A 27786-nucleotide genomic window follows, 5' to 3' on the forward strand; every position below is an offset into this window, starting at 1 on the left:
CACCCCTGTGCTGCATCCACCCCTGGAGCGTTGGCTCCCACTGCTCCGTGGCAACGCTGCTCTTGTGCCTTTGGGAGCTGTGGGATGTTACTGGTGGCGGGAAGTGGGGAACATCCATGTCCCGGGAGGAGGTGGAGGTGCTTGGAGGAGAGAGATGTCTGAGGAGGGGTTGGAGGTGGGCAGGAGGGGCTCACAGGAAGGTGCCCAGGACACAATTGCAACGCGCCAGGGGCTGATTCTGGAGAAAACCTCCTGCCCAGACTTTGCTGCACCAGACAAAGTCTCCTGGTCTTTCTGGAAGCCTCTGCTTGTCTCTCTCCAGCTTGTCTCCAACCCAAGATGTTTTCCTGCCAGCACAGTGGGTGACCAGAGGCTGAGCAGCTCAGCCCTGGGTTGTCTGGGGTCTCTGCTCTTCATTTTGCTCCTTAAATCTCTTCATCGTCTCTTGCAATCAATCTTCCTCCAGAAGAGAGCCCAGTGCCTTGAAATCACTCTAAGCCTGTGGCTGCTCTCGCCGGCCGCTTCCCAGAGATTTAATCCTGGCTGCAGCTCCCTCCTGGCACTGCCTGGCTGGTGGCAAGAGCCTGGCTGGTGGCAGGAGTTTGCCTGCTCTTGCTTTGGCACCTCAGCAGGAGGTTGGTTTGTCCCCAGCTGGATGGGGACAGCTCCCAGACGTGTTTCACCTCCTCAGCCTGGGCAGAAGAGCTGAGATCCCTTTCTGGAATGGCATGGAGGTAAGGATGAGTCCTGGCATCACAGGGGGGTTGGACCCCAGCGCTGGGGTGCAGGGTGAGGATGGTCTCTGTGCCTTGGGCTCTTCCACACAAAACTGTCAGACGGCCCCTCCTGCCTGGGAGCAGCCAAGGGAAGACGCTTGGTCTGTCCCCCGTGGAGCAAGGAGTCATCCTGGCTGTCACCCCCACAGGGAAAGGAAGCCCTTGCTCTCACGTTTGGCCACGATGGAGGGCTACAGGGCCACAGGGCTGGCTGGGGACGTTTTAAGAAGATAAGAGTGATTTCTTGCTGCTCGTGCTGGCAGGGGCCGGCGTGGCCAGAGCCAGGAGGATTAAAACAATTTCATAATCCTGGTGATTTCCTTTTGATCGGGATTATGAAACCAATCACGAATATCAGAAGCCACAGCTTAAAGCAGCAGCCGGAGCGGGGCCGGGATGCCCATGGCCCCCACAGCGCCCCTCCTGCCCCCCAGGGACGGCAGGTCTGGCACCTCCAGGTAAGCACTGCCCACCCGGGACCCTCGTCCCGACTGGCGGGGTCTCGAGGGGGCATGGGGGGGTTTGGGGTGTGGGGAGCGGGTGTGTGTCACATGCTGGATCTAGGGGTGATGATATGTGGATGCACCGAGCTCGGCTCCCACCATGCTCCCGCCTGGAGAGGCTCGGCTGGCCCTGCCTCGCCCTGGGGCCCGGCAGGATTTGGCCTCCAGGAAAGCAGGAATGTTTAGCACAGCTGCAAACGTGTGATGCTCACAGGAGGGTGCCGGCAGCCGGCAGGCTTTGCTGTTGGAGAGGGTTGTTGAAGAAAACACCCCCACCCCGCGGGACCACCCTCCCCCTCTTTTTGGAGCCTCTGGAAGCCCCAGCCACCAGTGCGGGACACAGACCCCTTGGCACCCAGCGCCCAGGGAGGTGGGCTGGGTTTGCTCCCGCCGCCTCCCCAGCCCGCAGCCCAGACAAAGGACATTCCTGAGAGCGGGCCAAGGCAGCTGGGATCCCTCCGTCCCGGGGTGTTGGATTCCCCTCCTGTGGGGTCCCCTCGGTGGCAACGCGGGGTGTTGGGTCGCCCCTTCTGTCCCTGACGTGTCGCGTGGCCGCGGTGGCATCGCCCTTCGGGGCCACCCGCCCGCCGGAGCGGGGACGGGCCGGGTTTGGCCGAGTGCCCCGGCTCCTCTCCCCCCATGTCCCGCAGAGGAGGAGGAGGAGGAGGCGGCCGGGGCGGGAGGCAGGGCCAGCCACGGCCCCACAGCCCAGCCAAGCGGCTGAGCTCGGGCTCGGCTGGAGGGGCCGGGATTTGCTGGTTTGTCCTTGGTTTTTTTAATTTCTTTTTTTTCCCCTCCCCTGCTTCCTTCCCTTCTTCCGCTTTCTTCTCCCTCTTCCCAGCCCACTCCTGATGCTGCTCCGGGGGTAAGGAACAGCCCTCGCCTCCCGCCCGCGACCCCGTCCCGCTCAGCGCAGGGCTGCGGGGAGCCGGGGGGCGATGGGGCCCGGGGGGTGTCATGGGGATGCTCCTTTAGTCCTGGCCGCGGGGGAGGCTCCTCCAGGGGTTCCAGTGAGGACAGGATGCTCCCAGCGGGGCGCAGGAGGGCATTGGCACCTGGGTGCCACCGGGACCACGAGGCCGGCGCAGGACCAGTGCCACGTGTGACCTCGGGGGCCGGGGCGGAGCAGAGGGTGGCGTCGGTCTGGCGGCACCTTCGGCGAGTTGTAGCCGGGAGGGATTTCTGTTCTGGGGAGTTTTGGGGCCCCTGTTTGTCTCAGAAAGTACCGGTTCCCTCCGGGGCATCTTGCTGGGTGCCCCAGGGCGCCTGAAGCAGCGTGGGGCACCCGGACTGCAGCTTAGCCTTTGGCCACCTGCTTCGGGGAACCACCGCTCCCCATTGCTCCTCTGCTGCTCCCCCGCTCCCCCCTCTCCCCAGCGATGCCGGCACGGTGTCAGTGTTCCGGGTGGGTGGCTGGGCGGCCTCGTGCTGTGCCACCTCCCTATCCCCCTCCTCCTCGAGCACACTCTGGTGCCATTGCACGCGTTTTCCCCCCAGCACAGGTATCCCCATCTCTACAGAGCCTGGGGCAGGCGGGTGATGCCCTTTGTGGAGGCACAACTGGGGTGCTCTGGAGGGCAAGGGCGGTGTGGGAGTCACCCACCCACCCTCCCCTGGCTTTTCTCTCTGCAGGACTCATGGAGGGGAGCTCTCCCACTGAGGCACGGCATGTGCCGCGGCCCCCCAGGCAGCACAGCCAGAGTGGCAGCCGGACCCCGCTGGAGCGCCCTGAGGCTGCCCATGGCTCCCACACCGTCCTGGAAAGCAAGGTGAAGGCACTGAAGGAGAAGCGGGGGGGGGGCCGGCCGGGGACCCCCGCAGCCACCCCCGAGCGCTCCTCGCCCAAGAAACCCCGGCCCCGGCGGGGGAAGCTGGGGGTGGATGTGGCAGCGGTGGAGCCACGGGCTCAGCTCCGAACCTACCTGACGGATGGGCTGCTGGATGGTGGGGAGCCTGTGGATGGCAGCCCCCCAGCCCCGGCACCCCGCCCTGGCACCCCGGGGCTCTGGCGGGTGCCGGCACACAGGGCGGATGTGCTGGGAGGCACCGAGCTCCTGCAGGACAAGGGCAGCAGGTCTCGGCGCTCTGCCTCCCTCCATGAGAGACACTCCCGGGATGAAGAGGCACGAACCCCGCCGTGGGACCGGGGGGGTCCCTCTGTGTCCCCCCCTGCAGCGGAGGGCTGGGAGAGGCTCTCGTTGTCCGAGCGGGTGGAGAGGAACCGGCGGCTGCTGCAGGAGGTGCTGGGCCTTGCTGCTCCTGGTGTGTATTTTGGGAAGGTGGCAGCTGTTTCAGGAGAGCTGGGGGGTGTGGGAGGGAAAGGCTTTGGGGCAAAGTGGGGTCCTCATTGGCATCCTCCAGCCTCCCATAGTGTGGGTGCAACTCTTTGTTCCTTCACACCCTGGGGCTGCCCCATCCCCTTTCTTGGGATGTAGGAGATACCAATAAGATGTTCTGGGTGCTGCCGGTCCCCTTCTGGTGAAGAATGTCACTGCTAAGAGCAAGAAACCACCTTTTGGAGCCCTCTGTGGGCATCACTGTCCCTTTGGAAGCTGCCACCAGAAAAGGGAATTAATTTCTCCTTTGACAGCATCTGCCCCAGTGACCCCATGGTCCCCCCCAACAGTCCCACCCAGTGCCACGTGCTGTTACCCCATATCCTGCTCTTCTGGGGTCTCCCAGAGCCAAGCATCTGGGAGAGCCCTGCAGAGGGTGTTGAGATGGGGTAAGCAAGGGGTGCTGTCAAGGGGGGCCAGGGTGGGGGCTGCCATCCAGCCAGGCTGATGCCTTTCTCTGTCTTGCATTTCAGAGATGCCGGCGAGTGACGGCGACTGGGACTCGGGGGTCTCACTGCAGGATGCTGAGGGCTGCAGGTAGGTCAGTCCCAGCATGGCAGAGATGGAGGTTTCCCTCTTGTGTTTTAAATACATCCCATGAAGCAGCTCTGGGGAAGGGCTGTGGGGCGGCCCCCCAGCGTGGCAGATGCTGGAGGAGCGTGGCCGGGCTCCAGCGATGCTTCGGTGCAAGCTGGGTCAGGAGCTGGGTATCCATGAGGTGTCTGAGCACAGGGGACCCCAGTCAGGACCCCTGGGTGGGAAGGGAGCTGGGGAAGATGATGGGACAGAAATTTGCTTCAGGTGCTTAAGAAGATTGAGGCAGACAGGCATGTGTAATCTTGTTGGACTAATGATAAACCTTTGAGGTATGGACTAAAAATAAGGAGGTGGGATGGGCAGGTGAGCTGGGCAGCAGCGTGAGGGGCTGGGGGCTGCATGGGGGAAGAGAGTGAGTGGGGAGAGGCCCCCAGGATGGTGGTTCTATTCCTCTTGGGTGGCTGGATCAATGATGGGGGGTGCAAGGCAGAGCCAGGGATGCTGCACCTCCTGTGAGTAGGGGCAGCCAAACCCTGGGGACAGCCTGGACCCCCCATGGTGCTGCACAGACAGGCCAGCGTGTGCCCACCCTCCTGCCCTGAAGAGGTTAAGGCCAGGCTTCCCAAAGCAACTGCCTGAGCTGATTATTTTAATCAGGAGGATTAGGGCCATGGCCAACCGGGAAGGCAGTGCTGGAGCAGGGAAAGCTGATAGTTCCCCCACCCTGCAGCTGGCAGCACTGAGTGCAGGGGAAGACCCCCTGCAAGGAAGGGAAGGCAGCTGGGTCAGGGGGTCATCCCAAACTTACCTGCCTCCCCATCGCTGTGGGATTTACAGTGGTGGGGATGGGAAGCAGCGACTGCCTCAGTTTCCCTGTCCATCTCTGGGATGCCCATGGCATAAAGTGCTGCCCGTGCCCGAGCTGTGGGTGCTGAGCCTCCCCCCAAGGCATCACCTGTCACTGGGGGGGAAAAGGGCACCCGCCAGGGCGTCCCCCGGCACGGCTGCCAGCCCGCCCACGAATGGCGGCCGAGCCCCGTTTTCCCTGGGCAGAGCAGCCTCGTCGTCATTGTTAAACCACGTCTAATCCCTGTTATTTTTTCCTAATCCCCCTCCCCGCTGCGGGGCCGCAGGGCCTTTGTCCCTGGGCAGGAGCTCGAGCTGAGCCCGCGGCACGAGCAGGCCAAGCAGCTGCTGCAGCGCGCCCGCATGAAGGCTCGGACGAACCCCCTGCGCGCCAGCCACGACATCCTCCTCCTCCCCACCGCCCTCCCGCACCCCAGGTCAGTGCCACCGCCCTGCCTGCTCCTCCCCTGCCTCCTCCACGGTGTTCCCAGGGCTGCAGCTGGGTTTGGGACACACACAGAGATGCAGTTGCCTGTGTGGAGTGCACTCATACATGTGTAGGCACGCGTGTGGAGCCGGGGTCTGACCCACTGGGTGCTCGGTGCAGCCTCTTACCCTGGATGCAGGAGCATCCCCTGCCTGACCTCTTCGTAGCACAGTATTTGGGGGGTGTTTAGTTAAATGGTGTTTTATGGTCACACGGAGGCATTAATGGCAGGAGGATGGCGTCTCACAGCTGATGGGACGTGTTTTCCTGGGGCAGACTCGCTGCTGGAGGCTGAACCAAAGCGGCATCTCACCGTGTGTGCTGGGTCATGTGCAATGTGGTGTTCCCGGAATGATTAACCACACACCTCGGGGCAGGGGAAGGGTGATGGAGGCTGGGCTGTGGCAGCAGGATAGTGCCGCAGCCTCTCCAGATTCCAGCTTTAGGCTGGAGCGGGAGCAGGGCTGTACACAGCCATGGAGCATCGGGTGAACTTTCCTCCTTGCCCCATCCTCTGCGCTGGGTTTTCCCCCTCCCGCCCTGCTTTCCCAAGGGAGCCGGGCAGCCCTTGCAGCTTTCCCGTGTCCGTCTGTCTGTCCCCACGGCAGGGAGCCCAGCGGGAGGCCGAGTGTGGCCCCGCGGGACGGCGGGAGCCTGAGCGACTCGTCCAGCGGGGAGTCGAGCTGCGGGCGGCCGCGGCGGCCGCGGGGACCGTCCCCATCCCGCGTCCGCTTCGAGGACGAGTCGGCCCGCGACGCCGAGGTGCGGTACCTGGAGCGGCTGCAGCTGCGGCACCGGCGGGCACTGAGCTCGGCGCTCTCCTCGCCGGAGCCAGCCGGCAGCAGGCAGCCGGGGGACGGGGCTGGCCAGCCCAGAGCCCGGAGTGGTGACCTCGTGGCCGGGGGCAAGTGCAGCGCCTGCGGCTCCTTCCTCGGTGCTGCCGCCGGCCGGGGCACGGACGCACAAGCTGCCGCCAATGCGGCCCAAAGCAGCCCTGCGGCACAAAGAAACATCCCGGGGGATAGCAGGGGGCCGAACGCTGCCCAGACAGAGCCCAAAATCAGGCCCCTGGGCCCCGGAGGGTCCCCACTGTGGATCCTCCCCTCCCGGCAGCGCATCCACACTGAGAAGATCAAGGAGACGTACATCGGGGACGTCACCTACATTGATGAGGTGGACTCGGCCCTGGAGAGCACCGACACCTCCGACGGCTGCCGGACGGACAGTGAGGAGGCAGGACCCCGCAGCCCCCACCTGCGGGGGCACCGGGACCCCCGGACTCGCGGGCACAGAGCCCCCCGTGCCACCCCACCACCAGAGATGAGGGCCAGGAAGGGGACCTGTGTGGCCAGTGGTGGCTCCCACGCAGAGGACGGGGGGACCTCAGGTGGTGCCAAAAACCAAACAGGGGCTGTTTGTCCCCCGCCGCCGAGGAGAGCCAGCAGCCGGGAGGATGGGGAACCACATCGGTATCTGGGGGGCAGCAAGGGGGTGGGGAGCACCACTCATCCCCCACAGCAGCCCAGTGAGCCCCTGGACCCTTCCTCTCAGCTGATGACCAGCACCCCCATTCCAGGCACCCACCTCCCTGCTCCCCCCCCCATCAAGAAGGCCTGCTCCCAGGTGCCTTGCAGGAAAGCCCTCTTCTCCAGTGGCAGCCGCCGTGCATCGAGCCAAGGATCCCAAGGCCCAGAGCCGAATGCTGGCAGCGCTGCCTCCCCCCAGCCTGGGGGCACAGAGGGGCGGAGAAGTCCCTGCAGCCCCAGATGGCTCCCGGGGAGCCCCCTCCGTGCCTTGTCCACCAACAACTGCAACAACACCCACGGGCAGGATGCCCCGGGGGCAGGCAGAGGTAAGAGACCCGTGCAGGGGGTGATGAGGGGTCCCCAACAAAGCCGGCATGTGACTGTCTCGCTGTGGTTACAGGGGCAGTGTCACATCCCACCGCCGGCCCTGCCACACCCGTGCCCCAGGAGGCTGCTCATCCCCCCGGGGAAGGTGCTGGGACACCTGGAGCGCAGCAGCAGCAGCAGCAGCACCCGGCTGGGAGCGCAGCACATGGGTGAGTGTGAGGGGCCATGGCGTTCTGCACTGTGCTGCCCCAAGCACCCCTCCTGGGCGTTGCAGGATGCCACTGTGCTGAGCCCCCCGAGGCTTCCCAGTGGGACTCGACCCGTCAGTCCCCAAAACCTCCCAGAAACCACAATATGAGGGTGACGGTGTGCCCATGTATGGGTGTGGGTTTGGGAGTAGGTTAGTGTGGGTTTGGGGGAGCTGCATTTTTGCTCCACAGCTGGTTCCGCCAAGGGTGTTACAGCAAATGTGATGGAGGTGTTTTGTTCAGTGTCACGTTCTCCCCTTTGGGGAAGATCAGCTGCCTTGGGGCTCCCCAAGAGTGATCCTGCTGCCCTGTGCCCGGCACTGTGTGTCTCAGCCTGGCAGGAGGGTTTGGAGGCGGTGCTGGGTCCTTTGAGACCCTTGGCAGGATGTGACCCCTTGGGCCAGAGAGCAGGGGAGGTTTGAGAGATGTTAAACCCCTGAAATTATGGGGAAAACAGGGAGGGATTGCTTCAGATGATGACAAACTTGTGCATGCTGGGTCACTGCTATGGGGAGACGGCTGCACCCTGATCTCACTGTGCACCTCAATTTTGGCTCTCAAGGCTGCAGAGGCTGGTGCGGGATGTGCCCTCAGCCCTGAGGCAGCTGCCAGTCCTGTTGCCCCCCAGACACACACACGGTGGGTGACCATCATCCCTCTCCACCCAGGGAGCTGGGGCGGCCAGCGAGCCGCAAGGGCAGCAGCGCTTCAGCATCGGGGCTGAAGAAGCTCCTGTGCAGCCTGAGCCAGAGCACCAAGGAGCGCCTGGGCCGCTTCCGCTGCTACAGCATGGAGCAGCTCCCGGCCCCCGGCAGCTCCCCCTCGGGGGGCTCTGGTATGAAGAAGTCGCCCTCCCTGCAGTCCCTGCAGCTGGTGAGCTTGGACATCACCCCACGCAGGGTGTGTCTGTGGGGAGATGGGCATCCTGCTAGGCTGGGGTGGAGCATTCCTGGGCATGGTGGTCCTGGTGGGGTGTGGGGGCATCTGCCACTCCAAACCTGCTGGGTTTGAAAAGCTGGGAGCCAACAGGGGAGTGGAATGGGGAAGGAGGAACTGCGGGGGAGTGTTCTGGGGTGGGGAGTCGGGAGTAATTTGTTTTGCGGTTGTGGGTCATGTGTCCCAGCCAGGTGAGCAGGAAGGTGCCTCCCTGGGCAATGCTGCTCCTTAGGTGGGTATCCTGGCCCAGGCTGGGGACACTGGCTCCTCCCTCCTCAGTGGTGGGTTAGGGAATGCTCCAAGGGGGTGGGATGTCCCAATGACCCCTGCTCCTTCAGCACATCGGTGGGTGAAGCGCTGCAGTGCTGCACAGTGAGTGTGACTGTCCTCATCTCAGCCAGGTGCTTTTCCCCAGGTGTCACCCTTCTGCCAGCCCCAAAAAGCCTCCTCTATCCAGAGCCTGCATCCCCTCCTGGGCAAAGCACCCCGTGCCAGCGCCTACCTCCTGCCCCAGACCACAGCCGACAGGTAGGATGGGGCCCAGCATATCCCCACTGTGCCCAGAAAGGCTGTTCCTGGGTGCTGAGCCACATGTGGTGGCTCAGTGCAGCTGGGGGCCCCATCCTCTGGTCCCCAGAAGCTTCCTGGGCCCACTCACCCCATCTCCCCTCTCCCCACAGGAAGGGGGGCTCGGGGCCGCGGCGCTCGCTGAGCGTGGAGGACATCGGGGCGCCCGGCCGGCTGCGCGCGGTGGGACGCGTGGTGGAGGTGTTCCCTGATGGCACCAGCCAGCTGGAGCTGCAGCGACCCCCCAACGGCGCCTTTGGGTTCTCCGTCACCTCCGGGCACGGCCGGCCCGACACAGGTACAGAGGGATCATCCCAAAGCTTTGGCACCGCACACACGGTCCCTCCATGGTGGCTCTCATCCCTCCCCAGGAGCAAGCTTGGGGATGGATGGAGGGGGCTGCTTCATCCCCGCTGAGCCCCAGAGGGGTGGCAGTGGATGGGGGGATGCTGCCACGTGTGGCTTCAGCCACGCACAATCCCGTGTCCATCAGTCCATGGCTTGGGACACGCAGCCTGTCCCAAAGGCCGTTTATCACGAGTCAGTTGCTGTGCAGCCCCTGGGCACCCAGGCTGTGGGGGGCAGGGTGGGGTCTCACCCACCCCATCCCTCTCCACAGGTGTGTACGTGCAGGAGATGGCGGATGCCGGCACGGCCAAGCTGTACGCGGGGCTCCTGGGCGTGGGGGACGAGATCCTGCAGGTCAACGGCGCGGCCGTGTCGGGGCTGGGGCTGCCCCGCATCCGTGAGCTGCTGCTCCAGGCGGACACCCTGTCCCTCCGCGTGCTCCGGCACCGCCCGCCACCACGGTAGCCCTGGCACGGCTCCTGCAAAGCTCAGCGTGAGGAGAATGAAATCCCAACGATGTCCCAGGATGCTGCAGGATGGCACAGCGTGGACCAAGCTGCCTCGTGGCACCAGGACCTGCCCTGCTCTGGTGCAGTACTTGCCTCACACTGCAGTGGGGGCAGGTGGCTTTTCCAGCCCCCCCTGGAGACAGACCGGGATCAAGGACCCCCCCCAGACAGTGTCCAGTGTCTCCAGAAGCTGCCCCAAGTATGGGGACAGGGAACAGCCCAGCCCTGACAGAGCCAGGCAGGTCTGTCCTGCTGGGCACTGAGATGACCAGTGTGGGGATGCCCCATCTCTGTGACCCCAGGAGACAGGGGGCTCCTTGCCAGTGCTGCCAACCTGCACCCACAGGCTGGTGGGGTTCTTTTAAATTATTTCAAACTGAAACCCAAAAATATATCTCTGGAATAATGAAATACTGCCCTTGGCTTGCGGCTGGCATGGAGGGGCTGGGGTTCTGCTTGCTGGCATGGGCCGGGGGTGGGTGCCTGTTTTCCCATGGCGCTGCTGGGGGTGGGGAGGACCTCAGTCTTGGAGAGTTTGAGTTCTTTTTTCCAGCCATGGAAGGGGAAACTCGTGCCAAAATGTGTCTCTCCAGCAGATAGAGGTGGCATGGCAGCAATGGCTGCCCTCTGCATGGCGGTGTCCCACATCTGGGCACATCTGCCTGCAGCATCCCCAACATCTGAGCACAGCTGCCTGCAGTGCAGAGGGGACCCCAAAACCTGCAGTGCCTCAAAAGCCAGGAGGGTGATGCCCAGCAGATGCTGGTGAGAGTTTTCCCCACTCCCTAGTGCCACAGGACCCTCTGCTTGTCCTGGAGCAAGAGTCAGGTGAGGACTGGAGATCTGCACTTGCTGCACCTTTATTTAGTGTTAACGGGAAGGGCACCACCAGCGACAGAAAAGCAAATATACACAGGAAAAGGGACCAGAGACAGTTGGGTGGTGTGCAGTGATTCCAGAAGCTGGGCCACCCCCTGGACTACTGAAGGAGCAGTCCTGCACAGGAGTCATTCCCAGAGGATGCACAACCACACCGACAACAATGCAGGGATCGGAGGTGTGCAAACACCGTCCGGCAGCGAGCCCAGCTCCATGGCCAGACTCACGCTCCCGGGAACCTGCTCTTGGAGAGGTATAAGCCCGAGGAGAGCGGTGCAGACACTGCGATAGCCAGCCCTGGAAAGCAGACACCGCCTATTCCTTGCAGCGTAACCAAAGGAAACGGGATGCTCTGCAAGGATAAGGAGCCACTGTGAAATGAGGAGTGCGGGTGGGCTCCGAGGGCACCACGTGTGCGTTAACGGCGAGAGCACCCGGGTGGGCGCAGGGCAGCTCGGCTGGGCCCCCATCCGGCACCCGGCTGCAGAAGGCACGGTGCCACCAGCTGTGCATCCAGCGGCGGGGACGGGGGGCACACAGACCTTGGAGGGAGCCACAAACCCGGTGGGGAGGAGTGTTCAGTCCTGGAGGTAAAGCCATCCGGCGGCGAGCTTCCAAGGCTGGGAGGACGATTTTGGGGGCGATTTGGAATTTCATCAGAAGTCTTTGTGTCAGTGCCAATTAACTTCCTCCCCCAGCCCATCTGGGAGCCATAAGCCAGGCTGTCCTGAGTCTTTTCATGTTTGCAGCTTAAATATGGGAGCAGACTGGAGTAAGAAACCGTTTTTGCTTTCCTGAAGGGTCACCCCACATCCCATAATCAGTGCTTGCAGCATGACCCCTGTGCCTGCCTGTTCCTCCCCAGTGACACTTGCCCAGGTGAGCTTTCTTCGCCACATTTTGGTATTGCCCACCTGGCTACTCCACATTCCCTGTACGAGGGAGACAACTTGGCTACCTGACACTGCTGAGACAACTCAAGTGACAAACAACTTGGAGGTAACAAAAGGACTGGGAAGGAATACGGGAACATGATATAGCTTTGAATCTCCAGCCTTTTGGTTGCTTAAAATGGAGGTGTCCAAAAAATAATGGTTGGGAAAAATTAAAACATCATATTTACAAGTTCATATGCACTTAAAATACATCACTGAGCACTGTTTCTCTGATCATGCATGTCGTGCACCTGCAGAGAGAACGTGGCTCGGTCATCAAAAAAAGTTTTTTTTTTCCTTAAAAAAAATAAGTTATTTTAGACCTGACAAATCACTTGCCAAAGGGAAGCAGCTGTTAAACAGAAGCAGTGACTCAGTTATACAAGGGCAAGGAAAGCATCAGTCAACGAGCTTCAGAGGCTGCATAATGAGGGAGGCAATTTTAAAAGCTTTAAGACACTCCCTCTCCAGCTCACCGCTGATTGCCAGTGCTTGGCGTGCAGCAACCCAAGTTTAAAGCTCTGGGGTGTCTAACGGTGACCGGGTGGCCGATGGCAGGACACGAGACCCTCCGGCTCTGCCTTCTGCCCAGGTGTGGAGGGTGGGAAGGCTCTGCTGCGGACTCAACGTGCTCTCTGAGCGGTGAGTCGGCGGCACAGAGCCGGCCCGCGGCAGGGGGGAGGCGGCGTGGGGCAGGGAGAGTGTGGCCGGGCCTCCCGCTGCCTGGTAATGCTCGTGGCTGGCGGTGGCGGCGCGGTTTGTAATGCTCAGTGAATTCATTAATTCCTCCTCCCTGTCCCGTCCTCCCCAGGGCTCGCTGCTCTGTGTCCGCATTCCACCGCAGGCAGCTCGGGACCGCCGCGACCAGCTCCTACCTGCACCGGGTGGACACGCGCGGCTTGAGTCCTCCTCCAGCTCCCCGGGTCCAGACCTGGAGCTCAGGTCCAGATCACAGTGCACCAGGGGAGGAGGCAGCTCCAGTCCTCCAGCCCCTCTCCCCGGAGCCAAGTGAGACGCCGGCAAAGCCGAGCCGCAGTCCTCGGAGGAGGATGGTGAGAGCTGGCTGCGGGTTTTCTCTGTGGGCGGACGGAAACAGTGAGAGTTTCATTTCCCCGTGCTGCCGGGGCGAGGGGGCGGGGAGGGGGCGTCCAAGGAAGTTCAGTCCATCACAGGACAAGGAACAGGATGAGCACCACCAGCAAGATGATGAAGAGTACGATAATTGCACACCACTGCCGTCGATCTGGAAGGAAAAGGAAGCATCAGTCTTCCTGCTATAGTGGGGAAGGAAAATTGGGGGAGCACTTTCCTTTGTTGTACTGCTAGGAGCCCAAAGCCATAAGAAGCTTAAAGCCATAACAAGCCAAAACAGCAGTTCCTGTGGGAGCATGCCTTACTGCAAGATACAACGCCACAGCCTTTCTCCTCCAGGATACATCAGGTTTCGGGAACAGCTGTGGGAATTCTGAGGTTTCTCCCCAACTAAGTTCAAACAGATCTGATAAGCTGGTTCAAAAACAATTGGAAAGAACAAGCAGAGAGCTGCCATGTTTGCTGTTCATTCATGGAGTAATCTGTTTGCTAGAGGAACAAGAAGGGATCTGGTGAAAGCTGCCCTGAAGAGCTCTGCCAGGAAGAGCTTGTGGCAGCTCCCCTTAGGAGAGGGCCAGGAATAAGGTTTCCCTGGACGTCTTTACACTTCCCTGGCTCAACACTGCATTGCCTCTGAGAGCTGCTGTCTGCCCCTGTGAGACAATGGTGCAGCAGTGGGAACAGGGTGCTGGCAGCCCCCAACTCCTGGGCTCAGCAGCTACCCTGGGAAGAGCCCTCCTGGTCGGCCCTGGTACGAGATGCCAGCAGAAATGCTCTTTTCACAACACTCGGAAACACTCTGCAATGATTCATGGGTTTTCCCAGAGGAAAGGGCAGATACACAAGGTTTGCCAGCGGTTGTGCTGCTGCTGGGCTACTGGTGACCCAAAGTGCACTGTCAGCACTCCAAGCGGTCTCTCTAGGGCTGTATTCCCACCACCTCATAAATCCCCTGGACAGCCTAATCCTGCACAGCAGGAATGCTTTTCCTCCTGGTTGGCTGCTGCCTTCACAAGGTACCTGAGCACCCACAGGAGAGGGGTACTGGAGGAGGTGACGCCAGGCACTCCGCCAGCGCTGGGAGAGGCGAGCTGGCGGCGGGGGACTTCCCGGCAGGCACGCCGGGCTTCCTGTTTGCTCTGCCCATGGCACTCCGCCAGCCCACCGGCTTCAGGCACAGCCTTATAAGGACTTTTCTCTGGGTTCAGCACAGAATTCAGCCCTTTCCTCCACCAGATGATCTGATCAACGACAGGCCTGCAGGCGCCAGCAGCCCGAGGGCAGGTGGGATTCGGGAAGGGGCTTGCCGCAGGCATTCCGGTGTGGGGGAAGCCACACAGTGACCAGGGTTAATGGCACCTTGACAGCTTTTGTTCCACTGGCAGCACGGGAAACTGCAGCAGAGCAGGAGGCTGCAGAGCTTCCCCTCCTACCAGCCAGAGGGGGATTTTCCCAGCAGTAGCGGCATAAATAGAAAGGCATCTGTAAATAAAACAAAGGCAGCTGCCGGGCCTGGAAGTCTTCCCCCTTGTTCAAGCACTGAGAGCTGCTCCCTCCCCTCTGCTGGGTGGGTGGGAGCACACAGTGTCCCAGCCTGAAGATCTGAGGGCTTATCCCTGCCTTTCCAGGACTGGATTCCACTTCCCAGGACCTACCACTCGTCATGTGAGACACTTTGGCGAGCTTCTTCATGACGTTATCAAGCCGCGACTGAGTGCTGTCTAACTCGTGGGAGAAGTCATCCAGCATCCTGGGGACACAGAAGCAGGACACTGGTCAGCAGGTGGCACAACCCTTTGGGATTTCGCAGCGCGCTCACACACACTGATCAAAACATTGATGGGATCAGAGTATCACACTTTGGCAGAGAAAATGAGCATGCCTCAATCTCCTGGAAGCACCCAAGGGGAGAAAAAACCTGCTGAAGCAGCAGCTCCGCTTTGGTGGGAAGCAGGAAGTAATTTGGGACTCCTGTCAGACTGATCCCTGCTGTGTGTTCGGGGCTGAGCTCTCACGCATCTGCAAGGTGAAGGGGGGGGGGCTTTCCTCCTTACAAGAGGAAAGTCTCATTTATAATCTGTGATTAGCAGGGACTAGTTAGATCTAGGTGCCAGCTTGGAATTTAAATCTCTTTTCTTGTTCAAGGCTTGCAGTGGAAGCTAAAATCTTGTTTCAGTCATGTATCAAGCGGGAATGAGATCTGCAATTGCTTTGAAGGTGCTTTTTAAGCTCTGCGTGGAAGTTACCACTCTACTTCTTCCACCCAGCAACTGCAATGAATCTCAAAGCCTTCCTGAATCCATGCTTTATCAATGCCACTGCACATCCAGAATCAAGGTACAAATCCAATTGTCTCCAGCCAGTGGGACTTTAAAGCTTAATGTGTTTAAAAGGACAGCTTCCTTCATCTGGAGTTCTAGGGCACTTGTTAAACCTTCATTCAGTGGGGAGAAAGGAAGAGTTGTAAAAACCTCACTGTGGTAGTTGTGTGCTAGTCTAGCAAGCACCGATGGCTTGTGTGATTATCTGAAAACAGACATACCACACTGACCTCTTCTGTGAGAGCAGAGGACTCTCACACTGCAGGACTTCACACAGGGGGTGGGTTTGAAGTCCCCCCCTCTCCATCAAAGACGACACCACATCACAAGTGACATGGCCCTCCAGACTCCTACCAGCCAAACAAGGAGGGTTTTTAGGTATGAACCCTCCAAGCCTCTCTGGAAGCACTGCTGTTAGCCTGCACAACTGGGAACTTGTTTGCAAAGGACAAGAACTGGGGGAGAAATCTAATTTATATGTAAATGGGTGGATGCAAATGACTTTGTGAGCTGCCCTTTAACCCTTTGCATGGGTGAGGGCTATTTTTAGCTTTAATGATGAAGAGCACCTCTGTGTTGTGTGTTTCAGGGCGGCAAGGCAGAGCTGAGAGCTCCCAGCTCCAACAGTTATCAGCGCAAAACCCTGCGGAGTGGGGAAGTGCTCAGTATCCCCCCTTACACAGCACCTCCCTCTCTTATTTGTCTGCTGGCTGCCTGAGGGGGAGCATGTGCAAAGAAAAGAGGAGGAAAGGTAAGCTGGCAGCTAAGCCTGCCCTAGGTGCAGGCTTTCAAATGAAGGAGGCTGCAGTTGGATCCTTGCAGATTACAGTACAAAATGCTTTCCAAAGGCTGCCTGAGGGACCAGTAAATTCAAGGCCCTAACAGGGGCAGAGAGAGGTGTTTGAGGACCTCCAGCTGTGTTGCAGCCAACCCCATACCGGGTTTTTGTTGCCACATCCCACACTTACACTGCTTGCTCCTCCAGCTCCCCGCCAATGCGCTGGGACATGTTCTTCAGCACCCCAATGCTGCCAGAGACCAGCTCCAACTGCTCATCTTGCTGCTCCACGATCAACTGGGGCCAGAGAGAAGGGAAACGGGCAGTTACAGGTCTGCCTCCTGCAGCTGGGCTGGAACCAGCTGATCCAGTGGACAGGCACTTGCTGCTCAGCCAACATCAGCTGTGAGGCCTGGGCTCAGACTTAAGCCACCAGGAATGAGGACCGTGTTCCTAAGAAACGCTGGAGAGGTGACAGCCATAGGAAAGCCTCTGTGGCATGGCATCCCCATGGCACAGCAGGCTGCAGCCTCCAGACATCCCTGCAAATCCAGCCTCAGCTCACCCACAACGCACCCACAGCTAAAACGACTGTGGGAAGCCACAGGAACTGGTCATCAAAACCTTGGCAAGGTAAGCAAGTACAGCAGAGGACATCTGGGAGCCATGCTGATGCTGTGCCTGGGAAATGCAACCTGGAACATGCTGCAGCTAACAAGGGGTTAATGCAAGTAAGAGGCTGTTGCAGCTTCTACAGCTAAAAATAGCCAGCCTGGCTCCATGTGCCAAAGGAATAAGTCTGCTGATGTTTTAAGTCATTTTCAGGACAGAGTCATGCTAAGGATTAGATTTACCCTAGTTACCTATTTCTGAATCTATTTATCTTCCTAGAGTCAGTAGGTAAAACACTTCTGGAAGCTGGGGAGGCGTCAGAGGTCAGGAGATTTAGCAGTTTGCCACCTCTGAGAAGCTGCCTGAGTAAAGGCCTGTAGTTGGCTGGGCTGCTGCACACGGTCTGTGCCCGGCCTGGGCACTTCTCCAGGCAAACTCCCCTGTCAGCTGGGAAGTGTCAGCTGGGAAGTGCCTCGCCAGGGGTTCTCCCAAAGCTCAGGCTTTCTCACTAATCTCACGGTGACAAAGGCAGGAAAAGGAAGCAGGCGCGTGCTCCTGCTCCCAGCCTGTTCCGAGGGAGATGCACAACAACAACAGCAAACACTTTTTAACCAGGGGAAGTTGCATAAGAGAAACGGGTTCTTTTCTGTTTGCAACATTTCTACTCTTCCAAGGATTTCAGCAGTCCTTGTACTATTACAGCTCAGCACGCTACATATTCCAGATCGTGCTGACTGCCTTCTAAACAGAGCAGAAGCCTCATGCCTCAAAGGTTAAAAGCTCAGTGCCAAGATGCATCCGAAGCTGTGCTGTACAGGAAATACAGGCAAAGATACATGCCACAAGCAAAGAAGATGACTGTCAGGCTCCTGGATCCAGACCAGCCAAGGACTGGATTTTTTTTGGCTCTCGCTGCCTGTACCTCATCCCCCGGCACCCATTTGGCAGCAAAGCTATTTATCCCACACGGTGCCAGCTGCCTTACCTGTTGTTGCGCTTGCTGCTCCTCGATGAAGTGTGAATTTGCTAATTGCAGCTCCCGGTCCAGACGGCTGTATTTGTCAGGTCCAGAGCTCCAACTCTGACTCCCACTGTCTCCCAGGAGTGCCTAAACAGATGCAGAGAGCACTTAGCAACACCCTTGTGTCTGCTCACAGCCCATCTGCAGGGTGTAGTGGGAAGGCAGACAAGGCAACACTCCTGTACACACACACACACACACACACACACACACACACACACACACACACACACACACAGAGCATCCCCTTCCTCCTGCTGCTACTCAGCCAAACTGCTGTCATGGACTAAACCAATACAACGCCAAAATTCCAGCCTGGTAAGTCTCTGCAGCCTCGTATTGCAGATATGCCTCTCCAGCAGCAGGAGAGCTGGAGTATGGCAGGAGGTCTGTGCAGCACAAAGGCCTAGCAAAGGCCTGCTCAAAAGGCACAGCACTGTGTGCTGTGAGCTGGGAAGTATCTGGATATATTGTGTTAACAGATGTACAGCTTGAACTGAGTGCTGTGCTGCTAATGACAGGGGCTTAAGAGGGTCTGGATAAAGTACTTAACCAGTTGAGCTGACAGTAAGATAGTGCAATATAACCAAAGCAGTGCTGTATGCTTATGTTCTATGATCCAGGCTGCCCTCCAGCAGGCGGTTCAGCTGCCAGCTTACCAGGTTACACTTGCTCCCTGCCCTATGACCTGGACAGAGGAAAGCTTGTGTAGAGCCAGCTGAGTATGTCTGGTCCCTGGAAGTGGAGTAACACAAGCAACAGATGCTCGACAGTGCACCTGCAGGTGAGGAGCTGCACCCTGCAGCAGTAGGGATGAGGTAGGGAGCTGTGCCCACCAGTGTGGAGGCAAGGCTGACTTGTAACAAGACCATCCTGCAGCCCCTGCTCGTGGGCAGGAGGGGATGACTGAGTATTTGTGAAGAAAAGCAAGACAACAACCAGGTTGCTCTGTCAGGTTGAAAACTAGATGGTCTCTATGTTCTCAGACATGGAGTCCAGCAGCCTCTGCAGCCCAGCATGAGCCTTCTGGGCTGGAGGGAAGGCGAGGGGCTGGGAAGGGAGAGGAAGGCAGCAAGGGGAAGTCAGTTTTCCTGACCAGATGTCGCCATGTGAGCTGGGCCATATGGTCTCCCACAGCCAGCAGGAACCTTGTGCAAAAGGAAGCAACAAATCCCAGGGAAAGCTACAGGCTTGTTTGAGCAAGGGTGTCAGGGACTTTGCTACCTCGAGTGTTTGCCAAGCACATCAATTAGCCCTGTGACAAGCTCAGGAACCAGCTCTCTGCTTCTCAGTGGCTTGTTGCAGTTTGTTGGTTTTGCCACAGGTGGTAAGGCTGATGCAGAATAGACAAGTGAACTGTGCACACCAGCTTTATTGAGATGGCTCTGGAAGTCAGCTCTGGGATCTCCTTACAGCCTCCCTGTCAGCCAGGAAGGAGCACAAGCTGCATCTAGTTCTATGCCTTAGATTACAAGCGCAGACAACTCAAGATTCCTTGAGCTTCTTCCATCTTCTCACATGGCTATTATGGGAGGCAGCTGTGCAAAAGGATATTGCACCATCTTGGCTCCTAAATCCAGCAGAGAGCAGGATTACATTCACTGACATGGATTCTGAGGCGGTTCCCCCTGAGGAGGAGGAGGGAGATTTCCCTTTCCAAGGGATGATGCAACGGTGACAGTTGTACACAACTAGATCTGAAGACACAGACAGATGGCGAGTGCTGACTTACTGCTTTGAGAGACAGGCTTGGAAAAGGGTGGCAGCAATGTGCCTGCGAGAACCAGCTCTCCCAGGTCAGCCAAGCAGACAGGGCTCAAACACACAGCTCGGCCCCCACGTGCAAACCCCTTCCCAGAACAAAGGTTTGTAAGGGAATCAACTACAGACAGGATATACATTGTAACAGATATATATTGCCTGTTTCTGGCTCTCACCTGCCTGTTTTTTCTTTCAGCCAGCGCTTGCATGGAGGAGTTCGACATCTGATCCTTCATATCCTGTTTGTTCAACAAAAGAAGCAGCATGTGAGCACTGGATTTGAGGTGACAGGCAGTTCCAGGGTGTTACAGGGCTGTCTATACCCAGCAAGGGAAGGGAGGTTTTCTTTGAGAATGTACAGTTTTGAAGAGTCTGGAAAGATATCGTAGAAAGTTTCATTGCAGTTCATATTGTTCTACTAATGCTAAAACCAATGGCAATGGGATATTTTGATAATATTCCTTATTTACTGCTCATTTTGCTCTACTACAACCAGAAACACTTTGATTTGTACAATAAACTAATATTCCCATTGATAGAGTGTAAGGAAGAGTAATGTTTGTTAAGGCCTTGGAAGCCTGTAAACCCCTGTGCTTTGTTCCCAGGTTCTATATTGCATAGGATGAGGTAGGTTTCCTGTCGTGTGGCCAACCTCTCTGTCTGTGCCTAGGTTTTCTCCTTACCAATTAATTTTTGCTGTGGAATTCCTGCAGAAGGTCACTAACCACAGAAGGCTCCCCATCTCAACATAACATAGTCTAGTTTTTATAGGTTAGCAAGTAGTCAACACGATCTGGCAGAGGCTGATCCACCAGCACAGTTCTGATGTCATCAGAGCATTCAGGTGTGTTTTACTGTTCAGAGATGTGCAACTCATCACTCAAGAGCACCAGATCCCATTGGTTACTTCTCACGGGCTAACAATGCATGTGCTGCTGCACATCATGAATTCCTCCCCGAAAACTGGAAGTCAGCTGCACATTGCCACTAACCAGTTTCATTTACCAGTAGGAGACATCGCTCCAAAAGCCATTAGCCAGCAGTTTTCAGCCAGGTAAAGAGGACCAGAGAGCAGACCTGCCTGATCCTGCCTGTTTGGGAGTGGACCACAGCAGGGGCAAGGCAGTGAGCACATGCCTGCTGCCTGGGGCCAGCAAGGTTTCGGGATCAGTTCCCAGGTAAGCCTTAGGAACTGCACCCAGACCGCAGGACTGCAGGTGGGGTTACAAGCCTGCTGCCAGCCACAGCAGTGCATTCTGTGGAGCAGGAACATCAGAGTCATGAGGGGCAGCAGAAACTCAGTGTAGCTATTAACAGAGAGAAAACTTCCTAACTAGCAGCTTGTTACCAGGCAGTGAGGCTTTGGGGAAGACATTTCTTCTCTTTTTATTGCTACCAAGTTGTTAAAATCCCCTTTTTGCTTCTGAAGTGTGATCTTAAACTAAAAAAAAATCCTCCTTGAGTTAAAAATAAATCTAGTGGTTGCTTGGACTATTTTTCAGGGGTAGGAAGTTGAAGTCACCACGTCAATAACACCAGGCTTTAACCATCTGCCAGTGTTTAAAGTGGTCTCCCTATTTTTGAAAACTAGTGCTACAAGTGGTCAGGACAGTTGTGATTCCCCTAAACTCTGAAGGGAGGCTCCAGCCTCCCCTGCATCACAGCGGGGTCTTTACTCTTCCCCCCCAGTTACTACACATTCCCAGGCTCACTGTTGTAAGAGAGGTGTGAAGACTTCCAGGGACAGCAGCAGAAAAGGAGGGAATGCCACGAGACACCCGCACTCCCAAACCCACCTGGGCAGCCCCAGGCGGGAGCGCACGGGGAAGAGGAGGAAGTCTGGCACAGAGTGGGTAGCAGGTTTATTCTCTGCTCCCAAGCTTGCCTTTTTTAACCATCTTTTCTTAACCCCTCTACCTTCCCCAGGCTCTGGCCCCAAGCCCACATTCCTTACCCTGACCACCTGCCGTGTGCTGGTGATGAAGGCTTTCCTGATGCCCAGCTCCGTCGCATCGAGGTTGAATTTCCGCGGGTTTGCCTCAACAATGCGTGGGCAGCGAGTCAAGGAGTCCCCGGAAGTGGTGTTGGGTGCACACACGGACACACAAAACCCCAAGCGTGCCAAGTGGCCATTGTTCTGTGCCCGTTCCCAAAATTTGATTAGCGAAGTACAGAACACTGGACGGAAGAACAGGCATGGCAGGAATGTACCGTGCACCAGCGGTAGGTTCCTCCTTTCCATGTTTTTTTTTGGTTCTGTGATGCTGTGCAGCGCTTTCAGGAGCGCTCAGATGAACACAAGGGAAAAGGAGTATTTCTGGAAGCCAGCCTAGGGTATGACTGACTCCGCAGAAATCCAGATTCATACAACACAATAGGCTTTCTAGAACAAAGCATCTTAGAATATACCTTGTAAAAAGGGAAACAAAAAAGCAAGGGGAAAATCCTTGCCTTAATTTTTCACTGAAGTTTGAGAAGAGCTAATGTAAATGTTAAATTCAATCCCAAACAGTCCTGATTTCTGCAAAAAATGGCAAGCACTGGTACTTGGGGATTTAGTACAACTTGGGAACCACAAGCCCCTACCTCCAAAGGACCACAGAAAGGATATTAATGGTTTCATCCAGGTCTTCCAGGTCCCACTCGATGCTCCGCAGGTTGTTCCTGAGCTCATTTGTGGTCCAGTCGATTTCTTCTCTTGTGGCGATGGAGGGATCCTGCAAGAGCTCTGTCCACCTCTGGAAGAGCCCCTGGGCAGTGTTTACGGCTTTCTGCACCTCCCTGCAGCCGGGGTGAGTGAAGAGAAGCCAAGGAATTATCATCAGCTGCCCCGCAGCAGTGACACTGGGACAGCCCCGTGTCCAGCTGAGCAGGGAAGCTACCGCTTCCTCCCAAACATCTTTCCTTCAAACAACTAGTTTGGTTTGTAAAATAAGGATTTGCCCTACCTCCTGGACAATCCTGTCTCTTGCTGCAGCACAAGGTGCTGTGCAGCAACAACTTACAGCTATTAATGAAGGGACCTATTTCTTCAGGGGAAGTGTCACACGGGCAAGCCAGGGCAGAGGGTCTGAAAGAGGCAGCTCTTTGGCAATCCATGTTTTGCATTCCTCTCAACAGTTTTCCTCTGAAGGCTCTTGACTACCCATGTAAGATACCCCAAGGGCACACAGAGTTACAGGAACTGTCCCCACAACACAGCCAGGCAGACTGTTGAGTGCAGCACTGTTTATTTTAATTCAGCATTTAAAAAAATACACAGCCCTACTATGCTGGCTTAGGGAACACAAGTTTTTTCTGCTGCTCTAAGCTCTTTTGGAGATGAGTGCATTCACAGCAGGGGAAGACTTTGCTGACAGCACTGCTCTGGGGCAAGCAGGTTTGTAAATTTGGGTGGTGGGCCCTCAGTGTGGTTATCTGTATTTACAAACTCTGGGACCCTGAGCTGTGAACTGCTCCCCCAGGTTCACAGGGAGTTGGGATGAAGTTGAGATCAGACTGTGGTGGTGTGAAAGGTGGCCACCATGAGCTTGCACACAGCATCCATGTCAGATGCAGGTGTTTCACCCCAGTGAAGGAAAGCAGGCTAACACCAGGAGAAGCTCAGGACAGATGAGATGAGCCCACACCCTGCAGGGGTGCCAGGACTGCAGCTCTCACTGTTACACCAGGGCCTGAAGTCCTCAAACTGCTATCTGAGCTGCAGCTCTCAGCGCCCCAGTGCGCGCCCCTCCTCTTCCCGCACGCCCACGGCTCCGAGTCTGCCACATCGAGTGCCCTAAAGTCAGCAACCCACACTGAGGATCTGGAAAACTTCATTCCCTACTCTACTTGCCAGCAGTGCTTTTGGTTTTGTGTTGTTGGTTTTTTTTTCATCTGAACACACTTGTGGAAGTACCCAGAAGCAGGAATGTAAAGCAGAGCTGGATGTCCTCCGACGGGAAGAGTTACAGACACCAGGAAAGCAAGCTAAATGCAACTCTGGTTGGCTCCACAACCAACAGCCCCTCAGACCTGCCAGGTAATAATTAACTCTGGGAGCGGCAGCACATCCCCTCTCCCCTCCCTGCCCTTCCCCAAATGCCGCAGGAATCTCTCTGGAAAGTCTGACAGGACATTTGCTCCCCACCCATGGCAACTCCTATTTTTTCCCCTTAGCACCGTTTCAACCTGGCAGAGGGACTCACTTTCCCTGGCTGCACCAGCATCCCTTCCCACACCTCCTGCACTCCCGTGGCTTCCCCCATCACCCCCCTATGAGCCTCTCTGCTGCTCCTCACTGCTGTTACATTGTGACATGGAGCAGAAGACCATCCCCCAGCCAAAGCTGAAGGTGGCTCCGGGGCTGTGTTTTGAGACTGCAGTGCTTTCCCAGAATCACAAAACAGCTGGAGTTGGGACCTCTGGAGATCATCCAGTCCAACCTCCCTGCCAAGGCAGGGTCACCTGAAGCAGGTGACACAGGATGTGTCCAGGTGGGTTTGCAATGTCTCCAGAGAAGGAGACTCCACGACTCCCCTGGGCAGCCTATTCCAGGGCTCTGCCACCCTCAATGTAAAGAAGTTCTTCCTTATATTGAGGTGGAACTTACTGTGTTTGAGTTCATGGCCATTGCTCCTCATCCTGCTGCTGGGCACCACTGAACAGAGTCTGGCACCAGCCTCTTGGCACCCACCTTTGAGATATTTATGTGAATTGATGAGATCCCCTCTCAGTCTTCTCTTCTCCAGACTAAACAGGCCCAGCTCCTGCAGTCTCTCCTCATTAGAGGGATGCCCCAGACCCCAAATCATCCTTGTGGCCTCTGCTGGACTCTCTCCAGCAGCTCCAACGGAGCGACTTTTACCCTATTAAGAATAATCTTCCCTTGCCCACCTTTGTGTTTGCCTGTGTTCCGTCTCCTCTCCGCTCGCTTCCTCTCACGGCCATTGTCCGTCCCACAGCCTGGTCCCCGCTCCTCTCCCCCTTCCCCCAGGGACACCGCGGCCCCCCGGGGCTCCCAGCCCCGAGCCGCCAGCCCGCGGTGCCCGCTGCCCGCGGGGCCGCACCTGCAGCCAGGGCCGGGGTGCCCCCGCGGAGCGCGGGGAGGCCCAGCCGCGGCCCGACCCCTGCCCGCCCGCCCCCGGCGCCTCCCGTGCCCGGCCGCCACCGCCGGACCCCCGCGGTGCCCACACTCAGCCCCTCGGCAGCGCGGGGGGGCCCGGCCGCCATTTTCCCCCCCACACAGAGACCCCTGCCCGCCGATCGCTCCCCTCTCCGCGGGCCTCCCGCGCTGCGGGGCGGCCGCGCCCGCCCGCTCCGCGCCCGGGAGCGCCCGCGGCCCCTTCCCCGTCGCTCCGGCCGTGCCCCGGAGCCCCCCGCGGGCGGCACTCACCCCTTCACCACGAAGAAGGGGTCCTCCATCGACATGGCGCTGCCGCCGCCTCACGCCACGGCCGCCCACAGGCCCCGCCCCCGTCAGGCCCCGCCCTCGTCACGCCTCCATCAGGACACGCCCCCGCAGCACCGCCTATGGGGGCGTGGTCTGGTGACGTCACTCCGGCATGGCGCGCGGGGCCCGGTCCCGGCGGGATCGTGGAGCGGCCCCGGCTCTGCCAGGGAAGCTCCCGCAGTTCGCTCCGGGGTCCCTCACAGCCGCATAATCACATACACAATCGGTCAGGCGGGAAGGGACCACTCCGGGTCATCTGGTCCCACCTCCCTGCTCAAGCAGGGTCATCCGAGAGCACATGGCACAGGATTGTGTCCAGGCGGTTCTGGCATATCTTCGGTGAAGGAGACTCCACACCCTCCCTAGTCTCTGTTCCAGTGCACAGTAAAGAAGTTCTTCCTCGTGTTGAGGTGGAATTTCTTGTGGATCAGTGTCTGCCCGTGGCCTCTTGCCCTATGAATCAGCACCACTGAGCAGAGCCCGGTCCATCCTCTGACCCCTCCCTTCAGATACAGTCATTGATGAGGTCCTCTCTCGGTCACCTCTTCTCCAGGCTGAACAGGCCCAGCTCCCTCAGCCTTTCCTCCTAAGCGAGATTCTCCAGACCCTTGACCAACTTAGTAGCTCTCCACTGTACCTGCTCCAGGAGCTCCATGTCTCTTTTATACTGTGGAGTCCAGAACTGCTCACAGTACTCCTAAATGTGGCCTTGCCAGGGCTGAGTAGAGGGGTGGGATCACTTCCCTGGATGCCTGAGTCTCAGCAGCCCTATCATGACAGAGGTGGTTCCATATTCCTACCTAATGCCTTCCCACAACAGTCCCCAGACTGAATCACTGGCATCACTGTGCCACCAGCAAGACAGTGCAGAAGGCGGTATATGTCCAATTCCTTGTGTTATGTCGATTTATAATGTTAATTAAAAAAAAAAAAGAAGAAGAACAAAAAGCAGCCTTCTTAGTGAAGAGAGTAAGTGAGGTAAGGAGTTCAGCCACCATCTCCTCACACACCTGGAGTTAGCAGCTGTATTGTCCATGCCAGACTATTTTGTGTGGAGGACATTTTGTGCTTTATGCCAAAGCCAGGACAGTAACTTTTTTCTCCCTCACAGGATTTGCAGTCTTACAAACCTCATACAAGCCAGCCAGCCAGCCTCTACACCCAGGTTCATCGGTCACGTCACAAAAACCTGTGTCCAAGTGTGGAGATAATCCAGAAAAAGAAGGGTTCCCAACCATTTGCCTGCTCTGCACAGGCACAGGGATCTCCTGCTGAAAGGGTTTCCTCCACCTACTGCTCATTTCTGTTCTGCACCCTGCATTGGAGACACCTTTCTCACTCCTTGCTTATTTGCTATCCTAGTTGATAAAATGAGTAATATGCACTTGCCAAGAAGGAGGGGAAACTTCCAGCCACAGGGAAGCTCCAACAGCTCTCCCTGCAGCATTCTGAGGCCCCACATCCCTCTCACCCTACGTGCCGGAGTCTTGGCACTGTGGGGTCCCATCCTGCCCTGGGCTGGGGTCCCCATTCCAAGGAGGAGCAGCTCATCCAGCCCGTGTTCCCAGCCAGTGTGGGAGGAAAAAGGAGGGAGCTACAGGCAGTCTGCTTGGCTCCTGCTGCCCTTCCTTCCCTGGGAAGGCACAGGCACTGCTTCCTTCCTCCTGCCTTGTTCGGGGTTAGAACAGCCCTGTACCACTTGGCTTTTGTCCATCCCAGGGTGAGGATCCCTCCCTCCCTCATTCCCACCTCTCCTAAATCTCTGGGCTCTGACAGCTGCGAGCACAGGTAGCCCTGGGCTTGGAGCAGCTGGCAGGAGGGGAATGGAGCCTGCAGTGCTGGGGGATGTGCCCATCCACATCTACACAGTAGAGATCCCTCTGCAAAGGGATGTCCCTGCCTCACTCCCATGGGACAGTCTGGCACAACGATTGATTTTGCAGAGGCTTGGCCAGGAGGATTGCCCCGCATTTTGACCGAAGTGCACACCCCTGCCTGCGCTTCCCAAACATGGCAGTGGTCCAGCATGCTGAGCAAAGGCAGTGCCAGTTCACTGAGGGAATGGGCACAAACCCCACTGGCAGAGGTGCCTCCTCAGCATGGGAACTGGATACCTGGCTTTTGCAATCCCAGCAGTCTTCCTCACCAGTGTGGGGTGGGAAGGCTGTGGCACATGTTGAACCGGTTTCTGCAAGTTTTAGGGGGTGAGAAATACTCCTCCTGCTCCGGCCAGCCCCACACCAGGTGTGGTGCAATAGGTGGCAGCTTTAGGGCTGGTGTTTGCTGGCCCTTCCTTGCCTCATCTTGGATGGTTTTCCCACGCTGGCAGGTTTTGGGATGTCCCTGCCAAACGTGTGCTGAGCATGGGAGGTTCCCTCCAGGAACAAACAGAGTGCCAAGGAGTCACTGGGCCAGTTTGTCCGTCCCTGTCCCCCAAAGGCCTTACACTCCCCAAAGCCTCATGATCCTCCCATGACTTCTGCATGTGCATCACCTGAAACATTCATTGCATTGGAAATGAAAAAGGGAAAAGCTCCCATAGCCTCTTAGAGTCAGTAGCTAAGAATTTCAGAAATCCTTTAATAAGTTATGTGAGTACTTTATTCACTTAATTGAAAACGATTTCTTTTTTTACAGAATCATTTAGGTTGGAAAAGACCTCTAAGATCATCGAATCCATTTGTGAAAAAGTGTAAAGCTTCACAGAGCTGTTGAGGGCTGAAGGTAAGGTGGTTTATTTACTGAAATTTAGGGAAGTTGCAAACTTTCCAGGAATAAAAAAAAGACAACCTGGTCTTTGATGCTGGAAATTAATTTATGTGATGTAGTAAATTATTTAGATTTTCACCTGAAAGCCACTCCAACTGTGCAGCTATGTATTTTTTAGAAGGAGGGCGTGTTCCTTGTGGGAAGCTCTGATTTTGGGCTTGGAAGCAGCGAGGAGAGTTTCAGGAGCTTTTCAGAATGCTCAGCTAACCTATTCCTCCTGGGAGAGGAGCGCCGGGTGCAC

At 57.4% G+C, this 27786-nt stretch overlaps 3 protein-coding genes across 4 annotated transcripts in view; 2 read left to right on the top strand and 1 right to left on the bottom strand.

Moving 5' to 3' along the window:
* The window catches only part of LHX4 (LIM homeobox 4), a 256618-nt gene that overhangs the window by 225392 nt on the left and 3440 nt on the right, over positions 1–27786 (top strand). Inside the window, exons 2-3 of the transcript XR_010432625.1 lie at positions 10033–18368; positions 18909–27500. The gene's annotated coding sequence lies outside the window, so the exon portion shown is untranslated. The remainder of the gene's footprint in view (positions 1–10032; positions 18369–18908; positions 27501–27786) is intronic.
* Positions 23–12028, top strand: KIAA1614 (KIAA1614 ortholog). The gene is made up of 9 exons (XM_064664233.1): positions 23–3541; positions 4089–4152; positions 5286–5435; positions 6094–7337; positions 7412–7547; positions 8255–8459; positions 8938–9050; positions 9203–9387; positions 9709–12028. Exons 1-9 carry the CDS (start codon positions 2659–2661, stop codon positions 9900–9902), a joined length of 3174 nt encoding a protein of 1057 aa, XP_064520303.1. The 5' UTR covers positions 23–2658; the 3' UTR covers positions 9903–12028.
* On the bottom strand, positions 10791–24804 carry STX6 (syntaxin 6). Of its 2 annotated transcripts, none has more exons than XM_064664247.1 (8): positions 24720–24804; positions 21957–22126; positions 21300–21394; positions 19522–19584; positions 17549–17671; positions 16142–16248; positions 14508–14602; positions 10791–13003 (listed from the first exon to the last, which is right to left on the bottom strand). In XM_064664247.1, the coding sequence occupies exons 1-8, from the start codon at positions 24752–24754 to the stop codon at positions 12927–12929; spliced, it is 765 nt and encodes a 254-aa protein (XP_064520317.1). In that variant the 5' UTR covers positions 24755–24804; the 3' UTR covers positions 10791–12926. The 2 variants fall into 2 exon arrangements, with proteins under 2 accessions (XP_064520317.1, XP_064520318.1); XM_064664248.1 differs by having other exon boundaries at positions 21300–21383; positions 21946–22126.

The sequence above is a fragment of the Pseudopipra pipra genome, chromosome 9 (genome assembly GCF_036250125.1).
Source record: "Pseudopipra pipra isolate bDixPip1 chromosome 9, bDixPip1.hap1, whole genome shotgun sequence".
NCBI lineage: Eukaryota > Metazoa > Chordata > Aves > Passeriformes > Pipridae > Pseudopipra > Pseudopipra pipra.

Coding starts and splice junctions, on each gene's coding strand:
- KIAA1614 (XM_064664233.1), top strand. CDS start 2,659: ATGCCGGCACGGTGTCAGTGTTCCGGGTGGGTGGCTGGGCGGCCTCGT. Junction 3,542..4,088: donor GCTGGGCCTTGCTGCTCCTG/GTGTGTATTTTG, acceptor CTTGCATTTCAG/AGATGCCGGCGAGTGACGGC. Junction 4,153..5,285: donor CAGGATGCTGAGGGCTGCAG/GTAGGTCAGTCC, acceptor GCGGGGCCGCAG/GGCCTTTGTCCCTGGGCAGG.
- STX6 (XM_064664247.1), bottom strand. CDS start 24,754: ATGTCGATGGAGGACCCCTTCTTCGTGGTGAAGGG. Junction 22,127..24,719: donor CCCTTCTTCGTGGTGAAGGG/GTGAGTGCCGCC, acceptor CCCCGGCTGCAG/GGAGGTGCAGAAAGCCGTAA. Junction 19,585..21,299: donor GCACACGGCAGGTGGTCAGG/GTAAGGAATGTG, acceptor TTGAACAAACAG/GATATGAAGGATCAGATGTC.